Here is a 17,331-nt window from a genome sequence, read left to right as displayed (position 1 = left end):
ATTCACACATTAAGGATTGGAATCACTTTTCTTTTTGAGCTCTGCAAAAGAAGTTTCAAGGACCCAACATTTAGCAAGGGGGTAGCTGGTTTAATTGGCAGCTCTACTGCCTAATCCATAAACAGGGAAGAGGATCATAGGTTGAACCTTCAGCTTCCTGTCCACTGGGCACTGGGGTGGTCACAAGATGAAGAAAGAGACACATGCTGGAGGTCAGTTGGTAAGGTCTGCTGAGAGAGCCAAGTAATTGTAAACAATTTTACAACACCAAGTTATAGTCCAGCAATTTTATTTTAAATTCACAAGCTTTCGGAGGCTTCCTCCTTCGTCAGGTGAACGATTTTCACATCGTTCACCTGACGAAGGAGGAAGCCTCCGAAAGCTTGTGAATTTAAAATAAAATTGCTGGACTATAACTTGGTGTTGTAAAATTGTTTACAATTGTCAACCCCAGTCCATCACCGGCATCTCCACATCATGAGAGCCAAGTAAGACCTTGGTCAAACTATCTTAAGAAGGGGGGCAATCAAGCCTTGGTCTGATTCAGGTACGGGGCTAATCAAAAATAAGTATTACTTAGACAGCTAACTGGGACAGTGTGGAATTTTTGAAATAATATTTCTGATTTATATGGAGGGACTCAAGTTATATTGTATTAAGATGAGATTTGCTATAACTGTTACACTGTATGTTCATTTACTGACAGTAAAATAAAACAGCTTAATGACTTGTGTCTGGCCTTGTCTCACTAAAGTGTTAATTAGTCCATCTTTCTGAAGAGTGAAGAAGTACATCTGAGGGCACATATGAAGATCATGATATCCATTGGGTCTCATTGTTATACTCTTACAGTTTATGCTATTTTATGGGTAGCGAAAGTAAACTCCTGACCATGTGGGACGCTCATGTGTTAACAGTGAGACTGGTGAAGTGAATCCAGGAGATTCCTGTGTACAAAGTATGCAAAGTACATAGAGTTACCTCCCCCTCACAGTACCTTACAGTCCTTTAAATGCTTAGCATGAGTGCCTGTTATGCCGTAAGGTACAATTCACATCAGAAACCTTCTCCTCCAAGTGCTCCTTTCCTCACATCCTTAAATTCATTTTACCCAAACAAATCCTTTCATGTAATGTAGATATATGATGCGTGTACATGTAATCACACCCACGAGGCTGCACAGTGACACATGGATATCTCTGTACATCCTACTGACAATTTGAATTAGCCATCTCCTTTACTATGTTTGCAGAAGAAGTCAAAACATAATAAGAGGGAGACAACTCACAGGAGAGGCCTCCCAGTGTATGTCCCTTCACTCCGTTCGAGGAGGTGGGCCTGGAGATCCTGGGAAGAAATGTCATGAGGAAGCCATGATGGGGAAGTAGGACCCATGGACCCAGTTAAGGTTAGTATTAGCCTTCTCTTGCTCTTCTTATCATATTCTCTCACTCATTAACACCAAAACATACACTGAAACATAAAAACATGTCACTCATTCTGTTGAAAGCTACATCTGAAAAGTTGTCATAAGGGACAGCATTGTAACATATTTATCTTTCTCTAGCTGCGCCAGAGGAAGAACAGTCTTGTCCCAATGATACTAACAAGGCAGCACCTCACAGCATGCAGCATCATTCACACTAACCATCCAAAGCACCAGCTCATAATTATCCACACCATGAAATTTCAAGACTGATGTAGACGAGGGTGCACTGGATGGCCAGGAGCAAGTAATGGCAGCAGAGGAGCAGGAATTTACTATCAGTCCACTGTCATTTGATGAGGCCATGGATCCGTACCTCAGGGGATCTGTATCAAAGATTGCTGCAGTCATCACAGATTGTGCCAAGCAACCTTCAACAGATAATGTCTAGTAAGGATGTATTCACTCCCCATACCTGCCTTGTGTTTTTGGATGGAATGGAAACACTGCAATCCACCATAGAATGAGTGGTAACTCCAGGAGCATCTCCCACTATAGCAGAGGTCCTGAGGGCATTTATAGCATCTCTCGTGAATGCTCAGAATGCTCTCTCCTCCAGCTTGGACAGATTTGAGGATCACATGGAGACAACAGGTGACCAAGGTTTCAGTAGTCTCATTGATTCTGTCAATTCTGCTGTTACATAGCAGAATTCTGCTGCAAGCAGTAAGTGTGGCAGGGCTATGCAAGGGATGAGCATGGATGATGTTACTGTCTCTCAGGATGACAACACATCTGGAACTTCCTGCTACCTCCTCCAAAGACTGTACTGAACCCATCTGCCACCCCCTCTGATGACTGTACATGTTTCAGAAAGCAGCCAGGGCCAGACCACCCTAAAGCTGCGGAAGTGGTGGAGTGAGAAGCTGGTCCATTCCAGGAACCAATTCACAGAGGCAAGTAGGCCACCTCAATTCCAAGATCTCCTTACAGACACATAGCAGCCAGCCAATTCATATGACCATGGGGGGGGGGGGGGGGAGCATTTTGGGGAAGCACGATGTTACATTATTGAGCACAATAAAACCTGATTGAATTTTTTGAAGAAGTGACTAAAAGAGTGGACAGGGGAATGTCAATGGATGTTATTTATATGGACTTCCAGAAGGCATTTGATAAGGTCCCACATAAGAGACTGTTAGCTAAGCCCATGGAATCGAGGGAAAAGTACGGACTTGGTTAGGAAATTGGCTGAGCGAAAGGCGACAGAGAGTAAGGACAATGGATAAGTATTCACATTGGCAGGATGTGACTAGTGGAGTCCCGCAGGGATCTGTCTTGGGCCCTCAATTATTCACACTATTTATTAATGACTTAGATGAAGGCATAGAAAGTCTCATATCTAAGTTTGCCGATGACACAAAGATTGGTGGTATTGTAAGCAGTGTAGATGAAAACATAAAATTACAAAGCGATATTGATAGATTAGGTGAATGGGCAAAACTGTGGCAAATGGAATTCAATGTAGACAAATGTGAGGTCATCCACTTTGGATCAAAAAAGGATAGAACAGGGTACTTTCTAAATGGTAAAAAGTTAAAAACAGTGGCTGTCCAAAGGGACTTAGGGGTTCAGGTACATAGATCATTGAAGTGTCATGAACAGGTGCAGAAAATAATCAAGAAGGCTAATGGAATGCTGGCCTTTCTATCTAGAGGACTAGAGTACAAGGGGGCAGAAGTTATGCTGCAGCTATACAAAACCCTGGTTAGACCGCACCTGGAGTACTGTGAGCAGTTCTGGGCACCGCACCTTCGGAAGGACATATTGGAGGGAGTGCAGCGTAGGTTTACTAGAATGATACCTGGACTTCAATGGTTAAGTTACGAGGAGAGATTACACAGATTGGGGTTGTATTCTCTAGAGTTTCGAAGGTTAAGGGGTGATCTGATCGAACTTTATAAGATGTTAAGGGGAACGGATAGGATGGAGAGAAACTATTTCCGCTGGTTGGGGTATCTAGAAGTAGGGGGCACAGTCTAAAAATTAGAGCCAGACCTTTCAGGAGCGAGATTAGAAAACATTTCTACACACAAAGGGTGGTAGAAGTTTGGAACTCTCTTCCGCAAACGGCAATTGATACTAGCTCAATTGCTAAATTTAAATGTGAGATAGATAGCTTTCTGGCAACCAAAGATATTAAGGGATATGGGCCAAAGGCAGGTATATGGAGCTAGATCACAGATCAGCCATGATCTTATCAAATGGCGGAGCAGGCACGAGGGGCTAAATGGCCTACTCCTGTTCCTATGTTCCTATGTTCCTATATTCCTACATCAGTCATGCACACTCACCAAAGGGAAGCACCAGGAAGATAGGCATAAGCATTTAGGGGAATAAAACGTATTTGCAATGAAGTTGAATTGTGTCAGAGAGTGTTCTTGTTATAGTGGTCTTGACAGGAATAGTATCTTTGGCAGTTGAATAGGAGCTAAATGCAATTTAGGTGAAGACGTATTGGTTAAAGACATGTTGAAGGGCTATTGATGCAATGGGTTGATGGAAAGTTAGCAGAAGGTTTCCTCAATGAGAGTTCAAGCAGATGGGTCTAACAGATGGAAAAGGTGTTTCAGCAGCCACACCTTCAACCTCTTCCTGCTTGTCTTGCTGCTATATCGTTGCTTTTCTCCTCTGGGTGTTCTATGGTGATGCTGTGGTGGATACCTTTGGTCTCCTAGGAGCCAACCTTGCACTTCCCTTTGTGGGCCAAATAATGGGGCCATGGTGGTTTGCCTTAAAATAAAAGCATTATGACTGATACCCTATTGGTTGGTGAAGTTGTGGGGCATGCAGATTACAATAATGCGCAACACTTTGGCTGGCCTGTATTGTAATACGCTTCCAATCTGTCTATTCATCTGAAGTGCTACTTTAATGTGCCTATGGTGTGTTGTACAATGACTCTGGAACATGCTTACACTTTATTATAACTGTGTTTAGCATGTGTAAATGAGTGTAATAGTGCTGTCATGAGCCAAAGTGTGGAGGGTACCTTTGGTCTCCTAGGAGCCAACCTTGCACTTTCCTTTGTGGACCAAATAATAGGGCCATGGTGGCCTTAAAATAAAAGCATTATGACTGCTGCCTGGGAAATGGTATTCACATGCATAATCCTGTGTCAATGGTCACAAATGAACTGTGAAATGGAGTGACAGCCTCTGCAATTCTAGAATGCAGAGCTATTGTGTGCAGCAGCAAATAGGATCACGTGGGTGCCATCAATGGCGTACTGGACTTTGGGCAAGCCTGCTATGTGAAAAAAATGCAGGCATAGAATCATAGAAGTTTACAACATGGAAACAGGCCCTTCGGCCCAACATGTTCATGTCGCCCAGTTTATGCCACTAAGCTAGTCCCAATTGCCTGCACTTGGCCCATATCCCTCTATACCCATCTTACCCATGTAACTGTCCAAATGCTTTTTAAAACCCGCCTCTACTACTGCCTCTGGCAGCTCGTTCCAGACACTCACCACCCTTTGAGTGAAAAAATTGCCCCTCTGGACCCTTTTGTATCTCTCCCCTCTCACCTTAAATCTATGCCCCCTACCTTTGGGAAAAGATTTTGACTATCGACCTTATCTATGCCCCTCATTATTTTATAGACTTCTATAAGATCACCCCTGAACCTCCTACTCTCCAGGGAAAAAAGTCTCAGTCTGTCCAACCTCTCCCTATAAGTCAAACCATCAAGTCCCGGTAGCATCCTAGTAAATCTTTTCTGCACTCTTTCTAGTTTAATAATATCCTTTCTATAATAGGGTGACCAGAACTGTACACAGTATTCCAGTGTGGCCTTACTAATGTCTTGTACAACTTCAACAAGACATCCCAACTCCTGTATTCAGTGTTCTGACCAATGAAACCAAGCATGCTGAATGCCTTCTTCACCACCCTATCCACCTGTGACTCCACTTTCAAGGAGCTATGAACCTGTACTCCTAGATCTCTTTGTTCTATAACTCTCCCCAACGCCCTACCATTAACGGAGTAGGTCCTGGCCCGATTCGATCTACCAAAATGCATCACCTCACATTTATCTAAATTAAACTCCATCTGGCCCAATTTATCAAGATCCCGTTGCAATCCTAGATAACCTTCTTCACTGTCCACAATGCCACCAATCTTGGTGTCATCTGCAAACTTACTAACCATGCTTACTAAATTCTCATCCAAATCATTAATATAAATAACAAATAACAGCGGACCCAGCACCGATCCCTGAGGCACAACGCTGGTCACAGGCCTCCAGTTTGAAAAACAACCCTCTACAACCACCCTCTGTTTTCTGTCGTCAATCCAATTTTGTATCCTCCCTCAAATAGTTGCTGATTGCCCATGGGGAAAATAATGAAGTTGCTTGCTGTTTCTGGCAGATTGGCTGATATTTCTGAAGTTCTCAGTGGCAGCCTGGAATAAGCATGAGGCAAACAAGTTCAGTAACTTTGACAGCCACTGACAGTGGCATGCCATAGGTGGTGTTTGGCTGCAAGTCAGATTACAGTATGTGAGGCTGCTCTGTCGCGGTCTCTGTGGTGAATTTTAGTCTACACATACACTGTTCCATCGGATAAGTCTAGGTAAGTATACCTTTTCTTGTATGTGTGGTTTTGAAAGAGACAGTGCGTAGGCGCAGTTCACTTGTGGTGAAATCTTACCCTTTTCAGCCACTCAGTTGACCCAAAAAAAGTAGAAAAAGACTTGGAAGAAATGATATACTGGACTTACGGTCTGTTCCTTTAACTAACTATGTAGTCCAAACACAAGCAAGCAATCCTGGATGCCCAACTTGAATGGACAAAATTATGAAAGTCAATTTCCAGCATAAAAGCTGGATAATAGCACAAACATCAAAATGGCATCACTTCCATCCCATTCTAATATTGATATTAAGCCCCCCCCCCCCCCCCGCCACCTATGGGGCCTCTCATACTGCAGGTGGTTTATCAGAAAATCTGGATGGAAAAATTGAGTAACGCACCCACAATTTTCCGATAAGCCACCTGCTGTGTGCGAAGCCTTGCAGGGTGTATGGCATCTTGGAAAATGTTGCCCCATGGGCAAAGATCCAGCATAAGTGATCTCTACCCATATTTCCACTTCATTGCACCCTGATTATGCACATTTCTGAATGTAACTGAAGCATAATTGCAGCTACAGTCAGTTCATAGTATGGTACAGAGCAGGAGGAGGCCATTCAGCCCATCGTGCCTATGCCAGCTCTTTGAAAGAGTCCCATTCCCCTGTTCTTTCCCCATAGCCCTGTAATTTTTTTTCCTTCAAGTATTTATCTAATTCCCTTTTGAAAGATATTATTGAACCTGCTTCCACCATCCTTTCAGGCAATGCATTCCAGATCATTACAACTCACTGCGTAAAAAATGTTTACTCATGTCGTCTCTGGTTCTTGATTTAAGAAAACTTGATAAATTAGTTTTAAATACATCAAAGGGGTGATTTTAACTCCCCCGCTGCCTGGCAGGATTAGGGCGGTAGTAGAGTTATAATCGCATCGCAGGAATGCTTGATTCTTGCTCGTTGCCATTTGTTTTAGGCATCCAAGGTGCCCATTTGCAACAGGCTCTTTGTCTAACCCAACTGGGGATCCAGTCTCTATGCTGATGCTTGGGAGCGATGGAGCGAGTGATGATGCTTCTTCTAGAGGATTGTTCTCTTCCAAGCCCTCTTCCATCAAGTCCAGGTGTTGAGAAGAACTTAGAAAAAGGGGAAAGGGACAAGAGTTAAAATGGCACCGAATAGCTACACTGTAGCAGATGATTGGCATCACTATGCAGCATAAAGTTGCCAAGCTGCTTGAATGAGTGATTGCTTGAGGTCGAGGCACAAGTAATAGGCAGACACCTTGCTGAGTGCAGCCCCCAGCCTCTTGCCAATGCTCTTCACTCTGGATGGCTCGATGATACCCATGGCTGCCAGCTACATCTGAGGGATGCTTGCTGGTCCTCCCCCTCATTTTGCTCCTCTCTCTTGCATTGTGAGCCATTTTTACCTGCAGTGAGGGAGAGAATCAGCGAGTGGCTGTTGAAAAGGGATGGGCATACGTATGAGGCTTCTTCATATAGTGTGCATCCTGAGAATGAAAAGTGGCAATTTGTGTGCAGGATGGGGAGGTGGTCACTGGAAAGAAAGTGGCTGGACTGTAAGCTGAGAAAGATTCATCAGAGGAGTGCAATGTTTAGCATTGCTACCAGGTGAAGACTGAATGTTGTTACTGCCTGTTGTGAAGGCAGCAAACAACAATTTAGTGTGTGATTGGAATAAGGAGAGTTGCTACAGGGGGAAGTGCTATGGCCAGATGTAATGCAGAGAAATGGAAATAGAAAGACCTTGCTGCTTTGGTCAGGTCATTGAACTATTTCTTGCGCTGAATCCAGGTCCTGGGCATGATGCTCTGGGACTTTACTATCTCCTCCACCTTTCTCTAAGCCTGCTACAGATTTTGTTTTGACACCTTCCTGCCATCAGCTGGAAAGAGTATCTCCCTCCATGCCCTAACTCTCTCAACCAGCACCTCCAAAAATAAGTTTGAGAAACTGGGTGCTCTAATATGATTCATATTCCAGTTGACCAACCTCTGCACCAAACCATCAGAAATTTTAGCAACTTAACTGCCGCTCCCCTTTAAGAGGTGCATTCAGCTTTAAATAGTGAGCAGGTCTGTAGGAAGTCTCGCTCTCTAAGTGAAGGGGCTAGTTCCATCTTCTTCTGCCTTGTCCTCTTCACACTAACTGACGTACAGGTATGCACACAAACATCACACACAGTATAATGTAAATCAAGCTTGTTGCAAGGTGTCTCTTGCAGCCAACATTTTAACACCTGTTCTCTTTTTGTAATTTTAAGTCTGGAAGAGCAGTCTGGCAGCACTGCCAGTGGCCCAGGACAAGATTGCACCGCACATCCTATCATCAACATTTGCAAGTTGGAGCGCAGCTACATACATCCTTGAGGACACAGTTATTGAGCTTGAGGAGGTAGCATCATCTGAGTCACAATTCGAAGGTGACCACCAACAACAACTTGCATTTATATAGTACCTTTAATGTAGAAAAACATCCCAAGGCATTTCACAGTGGTGTAATCAGACAAAAGTCGACGCTAAGACAAAGAAATAGATATTAATGTGACTAAACATTTGGTCAAAGAGGTGGCTTTATAGAAGGGCCTTAAAGGAGAAGGGGAAGATTGAGAAGCAGAAGGGGTTTAGGGAGTGAATCACAGGGTCTGGGGCCCAGATGACTGAAGCCACAGCCACTAATTGTGGGGCAAAGGGAGTGGGGGGATGCACAGGCCAATTGTCACCAGATCAGGCTGGACCACAACAAACACTATTCGGCTTCACTCTCCTCTGCCAAAACTATCCACTACTCCATGGCCGTCTTGGAGAGCAAAGATAATCTCTGGCTTCTTTTCTCCACTAACAATTATCTCCTTAAACCTCTCTCCCAGCCTCCTCCACCCTCACTTCCAACAAGTGTGAAGAACTCATGGGCTTCTTTTTCACTAAGTTTGACACCATCCAATCAGTTACCTGTGCTGCTTTCCCCCTTTCCCTTCCCAAACCAAATCTCCCCCCGGTTCACTCCTGCTGTAGTCCTGAACCCATATCTCTTTCGAGTTTCTCTACTGTCTCTCCTTATGCCCTCTCTGATCTCATCTCATCCATGAGATTCACCTCTTGCTCCCTTGCTGACCATCCAACTTCCACTCTTGGCATGTTAGCTAACTTTGCAAGTGGATGCGACGTTTCAAAATCACTGTCATTATCTTCAAAGAAACCACGCTCAAACTCCTGTGCCCTTATAAACTACCATCTCGTTACCACTCTCCTCTTCCTTACTAAAGTCCTTGAACATTCGAATACATTCCTATCTTTCCTGCAACTCCTTGTGTTGATCTTTCCAATCAGGTTTCATCCTGCCATAGCACCAAAATGGCCCTAACCAAAGTCTCAAATGACATCCTTTGTGATTGTGACTGTGGTGCATTACCTCCCCTCATTCTCCTCGACCTCTCTACAGCCTATCTTAAGAACATAAGAAATAGGAGCAGGAGTAGGCCAATCGGCCCCTCGAGCCTGCTCCGCCGTTCAATAAGATCATGGCTGATCTGATCCTAGCCTCAAATCTAAATTCATGTCCAATTTCCTGCCCGCTCCCCATAACCCCCAATTCCCTTTACTTCTAGGAAACTGCTATTTCTGTTTTAAATTTATTTAATGATGTAGCTTCCACAGCTTCCTGGGGCAGCAAATTCCACAGACCCTCTGAGTGAAGAAGTTTCTCCTCATCTCAGTTTTGAAAGAGCAGCCCCTTATTCTAAGATTATGCCCCCTAGTTCTAGTTTCACTCATCCTTGGAAACATCATTACCGCATCCACCCGATCAAGCCCCTTCACAATCTTATATGTTTCAATAAGATCGCCTCTCATTCTTCTGAACTCCAATGAGTAGAGTCCCAATCTACTCAACCTCTCCTCATATGTCCACCCCCTTATCCCCGGGATTAGCCGAGTGAACCTTCTTTGTACTGCCTCGAGAGCAAGTATGTCTTTTCTTAAGTATGGACACCAAAACTGTATGCAGTATTCCAGGTGCGGTCTCACCAATACCTTATATAACTGCAGCAATACCTCCCTGTTTTTATATTCTATCCCCCTAGCAATAAAAGCCATCGTTCCGTTGGCCTTCTTGATCACCTGCTGCACCTGCATACTAACTTTTTGATTTTCTTGCACTTGGACCCCCAGATCCCTTTCTACTGCAGTACTTTCCAGTTTCTCGCCATTAAGATAATAACTTGCTCTCTGATTTTTCCTGCCAAAGTGCATAACCTCACATTTTCCAATATTGTATTGCATCTGCCAAATCTCCGCCCACTCACCCAGCCTAAACATATCCCCTTGTAGGTTTTTTATGTCCTCCTCACTCTCTACTTTCCCTCCCATCTTTGTATCATCTGCAAACTTTGATATGTTACACTTGGTCCCCTCCTCCAAATCGTTAATATAGATTGTAAAGAGTTGGGGACCCAGCACCGACCCCTGCGGAACACCACTGGCTACTGGTTGCCAGTCCGAGAATGAACCATTTATCCCAACTCTCTGCTTCCTGTTAGATAACCAATCCTCCACCCATGCCAGAATATTACCCCCAATCCAGTGATTCTTTATCTTGAGCAATAATCATTTATGTGGCACCTTGTCGAATGCCTTCTGGAAGTCTAAATACACTACGTCCACTGGTTCCCCTTTATCCACCCTGTACGTTGTGCCCTCAAAGAACTCAAGCAAATTTGTCAGACATGACTTTCCCCTTCGTAAAGCCATGCTGACTTTGTCCTATTAAATTATGTTTATCCAAATGTTCCGCTACTGTCTCCTTAATAATAGACTCCAAAATTTTACCCACCACAGATGTTAGGCTAACTGGTCTATAATTTCCAGCCTTCTGCCTACCAACCTTTTTAAATAAGGGTGTTACATTAGCAGTTTTCTTATGGTTGACCACCCAATCCTCCTCCAATGCCTCTTCTCTATTGTTCAGCTCAATGGGAATGCCCTCGCTTGGTTCCATTCTTACGTATCCAATCGTAGCCAAAGCATCTCCAGCCATGGCTTCACTGCCTGGCCCCACACTGTTAGCTCCAGAGTTCCCCTCTCTTCCTCATCTATATGCTATCCCTTGGTGGCATCATCCGCAGACATGGAGTCGGCTTCCATATTTACACTGATTACACGCAGCTCTGCTTCTCCATCACCTCTCTTGACCCCTCCATTGCTTTTGTATTGTTTATCCGACAGCCAGTCTTGGATGAGCTGCATTTTCATCCAGCTAAATATTGGGAACGTCGAAGCCATCGACCTCAGCCCAATTCCAAACCCTTGCCATCGATTCATTCTGCTCCCACCCACTTTCTCAGGCTTGCCATTCTATTCCATAGAATCATCGAAGGAGGCCTTTTGGCCCATCGTGCTTCTTTGAAAGAGCTGTCCAATCAGCCCCACTCCCCTGCTTTTTCCCCATAACCCTGCAAATTTTTTCTTTTCAAGTATATATCCAATTCCATTTTGAAAGTTTCTTTCAGGCAATACATTCCAGATCATAACAACTCGCTGCATAAAAAAATTCTCCTCATCTCCCCTTTGGTTCTTTTGCCAATTATTGTAAATCTGTGTATGGTTACTGACTCTTGGCAGTGGAAGTAGTTTCTCCCTATTTACTCTGTCAAAATACCTCATAATTTTGAACACCTCTATTAAATCTCCCCTTAATCTTCTCTGCTCTAAAGAGAACAATCCCAGCTTCTCTAGTCTCTCCACATAACTTATCCTTGGTGTCAGTTGATCTGGAGCTGAGCTTCTGACCCCATATCCTCTCCATCACAAAGACTGCCTATTTCCACGTCTATAATATCACCTGCCTCCACCCCTACCTCAGCCTGTCTGCTGTTGAAATTCTCATCCATGCTTTTGTCACCACCAGACTTGATCATTCCAATACTCTCTTGGCTGCCCTCCCATCCTTCACCCTCCAAAAACTTCAGCTCCTCCAAAACTCCACTGCCTGTATTCTATCCCCCACCAATTTCTGTTCACTCATCATCCCTGTCCTATTGACCTGCATTAGCTCCTGATTTCCCAATTTCCCAAAGCCTCAAATTTAAAAATCACATCCTTGTGTTTAAGTCCCATCATGGCCTTACTCCTCCCTATCTCTGTGACCGCCTTCAGCCTTACAACCCCCCTGAACTCTCTGTTCCTCTGACTCTGGCTTCTTGTGCATTCCCCCTCTACGCTCTCCACATGATTGGCGCTGTGCCTTCAGCTGCCTGGGCTCCATGTTTTGGAATTCCCTCCGCAAACCCTTCTGCCTCTCCATCTTCCTCTTCTCCTTCAATACCCACCTTAAAACCCACCTTTTTGACCAAGCTTATGGCCCCCCATTAATACCTCCTTCTTTAGCTCAATCCATTTTTTTGATTGCGCCTCTGTGAAGTACCTTGGGACAATTTTCTTCTTTAAAGATGATATATAAATATAGGTTGTTATTGTTTTTGTTGTTGAATGTGCTGGCCATGCTGACCAATGCATCAGTTATCTGTTGATAACTGTGAGGCCAGCACATTGGCTGATACAGGATTGTTAGATTGGCATGAGTCAGATAGAAAAGTTGAACATGGTTGTGGCCTTGCCTGCCAATGGCAATATCTCTGTTGCAGGTTGGCTACAGATGTCCTTGCAGCAGATAGCAAAGCTCTGCAACTGGCTCCCTGCTGACCCAAAGCCTGTGGAGGCAGATTTTCTTGGTCACTGGAAGATAGGTGTGCCAAGACCTGCAAATATAATGAGTAGCATATTGGCAAGTGTGGTCAGTGTGGCTCAGGTTTCTGCTAATCTTCCTGACACACTGTCTTTCATTTTGTACTACTTCACCCATGAATTACTGTATTTCAGGTACGTTCAAACTAACCTCGTCAATAACTTTACCTTCAATTGTCAGCCAACACAGAACTCCATAGCTTACTCCCTAATGTCTTGCAGCTCCCAGAATCATGAAAGTTGGTACTGGAAGCTGTCCTTTTCTGGTATCCATTTTTAAAGGAAGTCCACTATAACTCATGTAACTCGGGGTTGGGGTGGAGGCATTCAATACGTTTCACCAGCTGGCACCTCATCAACTGCTACACCTTCCTCATCACTGCTCAGTGCCTCACCTTGTGATTCCCACTGAAAATCACTATCTATGTCTCCTGATATGTGTGCATCTATGTTGGTGAGTAGTATTGTTTTACCTCAGTGTTTTTCTTGGTCTGAAGAAAGGTATATTATGAATAAATCATCAAATTTATCCAAATAGGTTCTGCATTCTCATTATATGCTCTAAAATATGCTTGGCGCAATCATTTTGTGCATATATTTTCATAGTGTAAATTCTAAAATAGCTCATATGTTACATACCACAAGTTCTCTGTTGTCCTCTAGTCTCCACAGAACCCATGTCTTCCAAGCTCTCCACCTGAATAGATCAGCAATAGCTTGTTCATATAGCATTGGTGGTTCATGGTCTGGGGGCTTCATCAACTCTTCCTGCACTCTCTGATATTGTGCAATTTTGCCTGTAAACATATGAGCAGTGAGGATTGAGATTTGTTAGCTTGACCCATGGAAGTTACTTTCTGACGTATAGTCTTTCTCCTATCGTGACATATATAATGCAATTTGCTAGCCTTACTATTTGCAAATTTGATATCTTACTTGCTAACATTTCCCTGTGTTGATTCAGCTTTTTGTTGCATTTTTTTCCACTACAACTTTTCATCATGTCCACTGCTGCTATTTCACAATACAACTTATCTTTGTGATCATCTTTAAGTCATGCAACTTATTTATCACTTTCATTCTGTTCCTTCTAGTGGTTGATATATTGGTCAACACCTCTGTCACTTACTCTTGCAGTTATCTGATACTTTACATACTAAGGAGTTATTCTACCCCCAACCAAATTGTTCTCACAATGCCTCATAACAAGTTTCATCAGAACATTTGGTAAAACAGGATTTTTTTTAAAACTAGTGTTGAGTCATATTTTACTACAGATGTGCACTGCAGTTTCGTAGTATTCTGTTATTGTGCAGATTTTCAGAAGTTCATGCCAAAGATGCTTCTTCTTCTAATTTCACTTTACCTCATCTGCTCCTATCCTTTGGCTATGTTCAAACTGTAGAATTTGAAAAGTGCTGTGCATAAAAGGGTCTAACTTTTGTACAATAGTTTCATTACTGGAAAAAGGGACAAGTGCTTGAACTTCAACACATTTTGTTTCTTTCAGAACAAGGTATGGAGCAATGTCATTTCTTTCTTCTCGGACAAAGGCATACAGTGGTGCAACAGAAATGAGGTCAGCCAAAAGCATGGGGACGGCACCAAAACAATTTGATAAAAACTCATATGTTTAACAAAAGCACCGCATTAAGAGAAAGATGGAGATGTAATGGTTGTTTAATCAACTCCAGTTCACAGGAAGATTTCCTTTCACTCACAAAATAACCTAATGACATTTGCTGTTCACAATCACTGCAAAAATTGCAAAATGCAGGCTTTGTAAAATGTGCTAACTCATTTTCCTTTGTGAAAACCTTTATCCTTATTTAGTTAATTTCATGTAAGAACCTAGTATTATTACTGATATTTTTGAAAGATATAAAAACTGATGGTACTGTACATTTGTTATTTTCACATAAAATTACACTGAACAGTGAGGTTAACTTGGCAACCTATATAAATAGATTGCTGTATTCTTGGCAATGAGAGAACAATAAATAGTTTACTACCAAATAACAAAACCTCCTTTTGAACACTTTGAATTTAAGTGACTGATTATGCAAGGCGGTCTGGCAGTGACTGGAAAGTTAAATTACCTTATTTTCCACCATGCCTATTACCTGGAATGTAATGTCATTTCAGTCTATTCATAACCTTTGATAATCAGCATTTTTAGGGCAAAAAATGAAAATTAATCCAACTACTTCCTCTGATTGGAGAAGAAATAGAACAGTGACAGATAGCATCTCCCTCCAGCCTTCTCCTTCCTCATTTAAAACAAATGGATGAAGGTCCAGGGTTGCAAATAAGGTTCATTACTCACTTGATTACATTCCGTCTTTATTTTTCAACCCTTGTGTACACTTGTCCACAATGGGTAACATACTACCACCTTTGACCAGAAAATAAGTGACTCACCAGAACTTTGAATTGTGCCAGGCTGTGACCCAATTACCCTCTAGGTAATGATTTATTACTGAGTTGAATTTGCAATTTTGTAAAAAAAATCATTCAGAAAGTTGCATGCATAGATTTTGTGAAGTCACTGTACAGTTCTGCTCATAGTATATACAAGAGATTTCATTTGTTTGTTACACAGTTGCATATCTATTATACAGTTGAAGTCCAAATAACTAAGATCTAAATTGCACTGGATCAAAATAGGTGCTTAGAACGCACACTACCTTTTCAAAAGCATTGTTTGGGAATCGTACAAAACATGTTATAGCCTGGACATTATGTAGAAAAAGTGTTTAAATGGACTATTCCTTAAACATATACATCATATCACTGTTATATCAGAGGCCATGAATGATACATCAGAGGAAGGAAATTGCTGTCTATTGATAACAAACACATTAGTTTCAAAGAAAGTAAAAATATCTCCCCAGCTTTTATCTTTAAGGTTCATAAGATATATTTCTCATTTGGAAATTTTCTGCTTCATCTGAGGTTACTAGTGGTACTATTATAAAAGCTAAGTTCACATTCAAACAGCCAGCACAAAGAATAGCTTGCCATGGGATACCTCACCTCTTGCCCTCAATGACTTCCTGCAATTGATGATAGATGTTGGAGAGGGCATGAGGGGAGACATTCATACAACCCATCTATTGGACTCTGATCTGGTGAATGAGTGGACTATTTGTGCTTACTGGTCCATTGCTTCTTTAGGAAGTCATGCACATGCTGTGACATACCATTTGTTTCTTGCAATAATGATGTTGCGATGCGGAACTCCTTCCCGACATTCTGGTTGCAGATCAGATTTGGTGCTTCTGGCATATGTCCTTATAGACATGTCTCTCCATAAGACAGTGGAAGCCTTTATAATAATATCATACACCACAACAAAAATGTCACATAATAGGCAGCTAATTGAGTTTTATTGATTGATGGTTTAATGAAGTGGAGAAAGCAGCAAGTTTAAGTTCAGTTATAAATTGTCTGAAACAGCTAATTTGTCAACATTAGTGCAGAATAAGCCAGGCTCTGTTCCAAAGAAGGTGCTGCAGGTTGTGACCCTGGCCCAAAATTGACTGCAGACTTTGTGAAAAGGATAATTTTCTGTAGCTGACTATCAAAGAGACGAAATGATCTTTGCTGAAGTAGTTTGTATTTTTATTTAAACAAACACAAATTAATATTTAGAAATAAACATTGAAGGAAAATTGGCTGTCGGATTGTCGTAAAAACCCAACTGGTTCATTAACGTCCTTTAAGTAAGGAAACCTGCCGTCCTTATTTTATTTAGTCTATATGTGATTTCAGTCCCACATCAATCTGCTTGACTCTTAATTGCCCTCTCAAGTGGCCGAGGAAGCCACTCAGTTGTATCAAACCTGGGATGGGCAATAAATGCTGGCCTTGCCAGCGACGCCCACATCCCGAAAATGAATTAAAAAAAAGATTGGGCCACAGTGTCCACCCTGACCTCCAACAACAAGTGCAAGGAGCTCTTGGACTTTTCCCCTCATGCCCTCTTCAAGCTCGTCTTGTCCAACAGACCCACCTCCTGATCCCTCAACCCCATTCCGACCAAACTGCAGATCACCCAACCTCCCTTCCAGACCTCCATGCGAGATGATATTTTTAACGGTTCCCTCTCCTTAGGTACTGTCCCCCTCCCTTTCAAATCTGCCCGCATCACCCCCTCCTCAAAAAACCTACACTTGACCCCTCTCTCCTTGCAAACTATCGCCCCATGTCCAACTTCCCTTTCCTCTCCAAAGTCATAGGAACAGGAGTAGGCCATTCAGCCCCTCGTGCCTGCTCCGCCATTTGATAAGATCATGGCTATTCTGTGATCCAACTCCACATACGTGCCTTTGGCCCGTATTCCTTAATACCTTTGGTTGCCAAAAAACTATATCTCAGATTTAAATTTAGCAATTGACCTAGTATCAATTGCCGTTTGCGGAAGAGAATTCCAAACTTCTACTGCCCTTTGTGTGTAGAAATGTTTTCTAATCTCGCTCCTGAAAGGTCTGGCTCTAATTTTT

At 42.6% G+C, this 17,331-nt stretch overlaps 1 protein-coding gene across 3 annotated transcripts in view; it reads left to right on the top strand.

Annotated features, from left to right (window-relative positions):
- LOC137323080 (claudin-10-like) overlaps positions 1-16,489 on the top strand; it is a 55,560-nt gene extending 39,071 nt beyond the window's left edge. For 2 of the 3 annotated variants that reach the window (XM_067986481.1, XM_067986480.1), the window contains one exon: positions 14,337-16,489. In XM_067986481.1, the coding sequence (XP_067842582.1) occupies positions 14,337-14,463 (127 nt within the window). In that variant the 3' untranslated portion in view covers positions 14,464-16,489. Of the gene's footprint in view, positions 1-1,252; positions 1,409-14,336 lie in introns of all 3 variants that reach the window. The other variant, XM_067986479.1, reaches the window with a different exon arrangement.
- Positions 16,490-17,331: the final 842 nt, after the last annotated feature.

Source organism: Heptranchias perlo, chromosome 6 (assembly GCF_035084215.1).
Source record: "Heptranchias perlo isolate sHepPer1 chromosome 6, sHepPer1.hap1, whole genome shotgun sequence".
Classification (NCBI taxonomy): domain Eukaryota; kingdom Metazoa; phylum Chordata; class Chondrichthyes; order Hexanchiformes; family Hexanchidae; genus Heptranchias; species Heptranchias perlo.
The sequence above is the reverse complement of the archived record's forward strand: the minus strand, read 5'-3'. Positions and strand labels throughout refer to the sequence as shown.